The sequence below is a fragment of the Rhagoletis pomonella genome, unplaced genomic scaffold (assembly GCF_013731165.1).
Source record: "Rhagoletis pomonella isolate Grant_MI unplaced genomic scaffold, Rhpom_1.0 Rhpom_scaffold_13187, whole genome shotgun sequence".
NCBI lineage: Eukaryota > Metazoa > Arthropoda > Insecta > Diptera > Tephritidae > Rhagoletis > Rhagoletis pomonella.
In genome coordinates this window covers 884-4,357 of record NW_023471710.1, presented here as the reverse complement: position 1 = coordinate 4,357, position 3,474 = coordinate 884, and the positions used below count along the sequence as shown (strand labels likewise).

At 45.4% G+C, this 3,474-nt stretch overlaps 1 protein-coding gene across 1 annotated transcript; it reads right to left on the bottom strand.

Annotated features, from left to right (window-relative positions):
* Positions 1-213: 213 nt before the first annotated feature.
* On the bottom strand, positions 214-3,217 carry LOC118756948 (the record flags this gene model as incomplete). The annotated part of the gene is made up of 1 exon (XM_036491676.1): positions 214-3,217. A coding segment is annotated over exon 1 (3,004 nt), but the record flags the coding sequence as incomplete, so codon positions are not given.
* Positions 3,218-3,474: the final 257 nt, after the last annotated feature.

Here is a 3,474-nt window from a genome sequence, read left to right as displayed (position 1 = left end):
CTCGATGGAATGGAAGTTCGCCCATCAGTTGACTACCAACTTCCGGCATATTTCTAACACATTTAATGCATTTTCGAAGTTGTTCTTGCACAGTGCGTCTGGCATTTATTATCCAAAACCGCTGTCGTAAATATGTTAAGGTAAGCTGCGCACCACCATGTAATGTCGTTAAGTGCGCGTGAGTGATAACCAAACTAGTGAAATGATGCTTACTTGGTAAAATGATGGGGTGCTCCTGATCAAATGGAAGATTAGAGCGCGGAATTCGCCCACGCACACGAAGAATTTGCTGCTCATCAAGAAACGGAGTTAAGCTAGTAAGCTTGCTTCTATGTGGAACAGGCTTTTTATTGCGAACGTTGTGTACTTCGGTGTTGAATGTTTCTTGTTGTACGAGCCTGACAACCTTTGCTAGACTTTGATTTAGCTCGGTGACCGACAAAGGTCCACTTATGCGGGCACAGCTCTGAACTTGGCTATTCTGCACGAAACGGAGAATGTACGCACAAACGCGTACGGGCTTCGTTAGCGACGAGTACCGAAGAATAACGGAGTCTTGACAAATCGTGAAATTTGCTTGAAGCGGCTTCCTTTTAACTTCAGCTATTTCTTCGTTGATGTGCAATTCAGTCGTGCTAAATTTCGGCCAGGAGTCTTCATCTGACAGCAACCACTCTGGGCCGGACCACCATAGCCTGAAAATTGATAAACTGACTGGTGTTAGGCCTCGGGTTCCGCAATCAGCTGGATTTTGCATAGTATCGACGTGACTCCATTGTGACGGTGAAGAGGTTTGTAGTATCTTGCCAACTCGGTTTGAAACCCATGTTTGCCATCGATTCGGATCGCCATTTATCCAGTAAAGCACAATCGTAGCATCGGTCGAATAAAATGTTTTTAGATTTGTATACGGTAATGACAATGATTTTTTGGTCCATTCCATTAATTCAGTCGCCAGCACTGCTCCGCACAACTCGACGCGTGGTATAGTCAACGGTTTTGTCGGGGTGACTCTGCTTTTTGCGGTGAGAAGCGTTGTAAAAATTTTACCATCACTGCATTCTACCCGTAGATAAACACATGCTGCATATGCAGCTGTCGAGCCATCGCAAAATACATGGAGTTGTAATGATTTAACATGATTTGGCTCATAGTTCAACCATCTCGGCACCGTGATGCAGGGCACCTCCGATACAGTATTTAGAAAACGTTGCCATTGGTGATTTAGATTTGTTGGTAGCGTTTCATCCCATGCCAATGGTGTGAACGTGTGCTCATCGCGTTGTACCTTAAAGGACCATACCGATTTCAGGATGATTTTGGCTGCTACAATAACCGGTGCAATTAATCCCAGTGGGTCGTACAGACGAGCTATAGTTGAGAGCACTGACCGTTTGGTGGCAGTAAAATCAATTTCGAAGTTGAGCCGGAATTTAAAAACGTCCTTGTTCGGTTGCCACAGAATGCCAAGGGTTTTAACGGTATCGCTGCTATTTAACTGTAAGGCATTACTGTCTGACCTGTTTTCGGTGGGAATACCGTCCAGCACCGCCGATGAGTTGCTGCTCCATTTTCGAAGTTCCATGCCAGCGGAGCGCAATGCTAAGGTTACTTGTTTGCGAATTTCGGTGGCGATCTCAACGGAGGGACCGCCAGATAGTACGTCGTCAACATACATTTCATTCCGAAGGACAGGTGCTGCTAACGGATACGATGTACTTTCGTCTTCAGCCAGTTGGTGGAGGATTCGTATCGCGGTATATGGAGCGGAAGCAGTCCCAAATGTGACTGTCGTGAGACAATACTCCTGAATTTCATTTGCTTCGTTTCGCCACAAAATGCGTTGATATTGCGAGTCATCTGTGTGCATGTCTATGCACCGATACATTTTTTGGATATCAGATGTAAACTCAAATTTGTGTTTTCTCCAATTTAAAACTACTGCTGGCAGATAATTTTGAAGTGCGGGTCCCACACACAGTACGTCATTTAACGATTTGCCATTGCTAGTCTTGCACGAGGCGTCAAACACGATTCTTAGCTTTGTGGTTAGACTTTCCTCTTTGATCACAGCGTGGTGAGGTAATACACATGATGCGACTGTTGGAGCACTTGAGGCAAGTTTGACGGAATGCTGCTCCTCAGTTGTCGTAGCAGGAGTTATTTGATTCAGGGTGAAATATTCCGGAATACACCCTTCATACCGGGCTCGCAATTCATCGTTGCGTTGTAGTTTTCGCTCCAGTGAATGAAAGCGGTTGAGTGCAATTTTTTTGGATTTACCGAGGGTTTGAGATTCATCAAACAAATTTTTCAATGGAAGTCTCACTAAATATTTCCCATTTGGTTGGCGCATATGCGTTTGTTGAAAATGTGTTTCACACCAGTTTTCTTCTTGCGAGAGAGATCTCTCGGTCGGTACTTGATCGATTTCGAAAAAAAGTTGTACAAGTGATTCCAGCTCGAGAGTGACATGGTTGCAATGAAGACTAGCAGCATCAACTTTGGGGGTGGAAGTAGTATTGCCAGACAATATCCATCCCAGATGGGTGCGCTGGGCTATTGGTTCATAAAGTCCTCCAATACGTGTTTCCGGCAATAAAAGGTTAGCGAACATGTCGGCACCCAGAAGTAAGTCTATACAACGTGGCTGGTAGTACGTAGGATCTGCTAACTGCAGTCCTCGAATATGAGCCCATTGGTTTGGCTCAATTGTTTGACTTGGCAATTTATTGGTGAGCGCCTTTAAAACAAAGGCGGTATCGACCGCGACGTGGTAGTTAGGGTTCACATATGAGTGCATTGTGAAATTCACAGTGTGCTTACAACGATGCGCGACGTTGCTGCCCACCCCAGATATATCTGCCGAAGCACGGTTGCGTGTCAAACAGAGTGTTTGAACGGCATGCTCTGAAATAAGTGTGCATTCAGAGCCTTGATCTAATAGCGTACGTACTACCATGGACTGACCCGTGCCGTCGTTCTTGATCGTGACGAGAGCGGTGGCTAAAAGCACCTTACGAGTCTGCTTCTGTGACGGTTCTGTAAGAAGCTGAGCAGTGTGCGTTAACCTGGATGACGTGGGGTTTTGATGAGTCGTGGTCTGACTCTGAGTGCTTTCAACTTGAAAGGTTTGAGCTGATGGGTTTAAAGCTATTTGAGATTTGCCACCCTCGTGTGATCGAGTGGATTCATTTTGCTGTGGGGGCTTTGACATTGGAAAATGTAGAAGAGTGTGGTGTCTTTGGCTACACTGTAGACAGTTCTTCGTGCTGGTGCAACGGGAAACTGAATGAGCCCTGCTCAGGCAATTTAAACAAAGTTTTGCTTTGTCCGCGATAGACTTTCTCTCAAAGCAATCTTTGGCGAGGAATTTGGTACCGCGCCGCAGAATGTGTGCTTCGCCACACAGAAAGCATGAATTGACGTTTTTCGGTTGACTAGTGGCGTGAAAACTATTACTATTATGTCTGT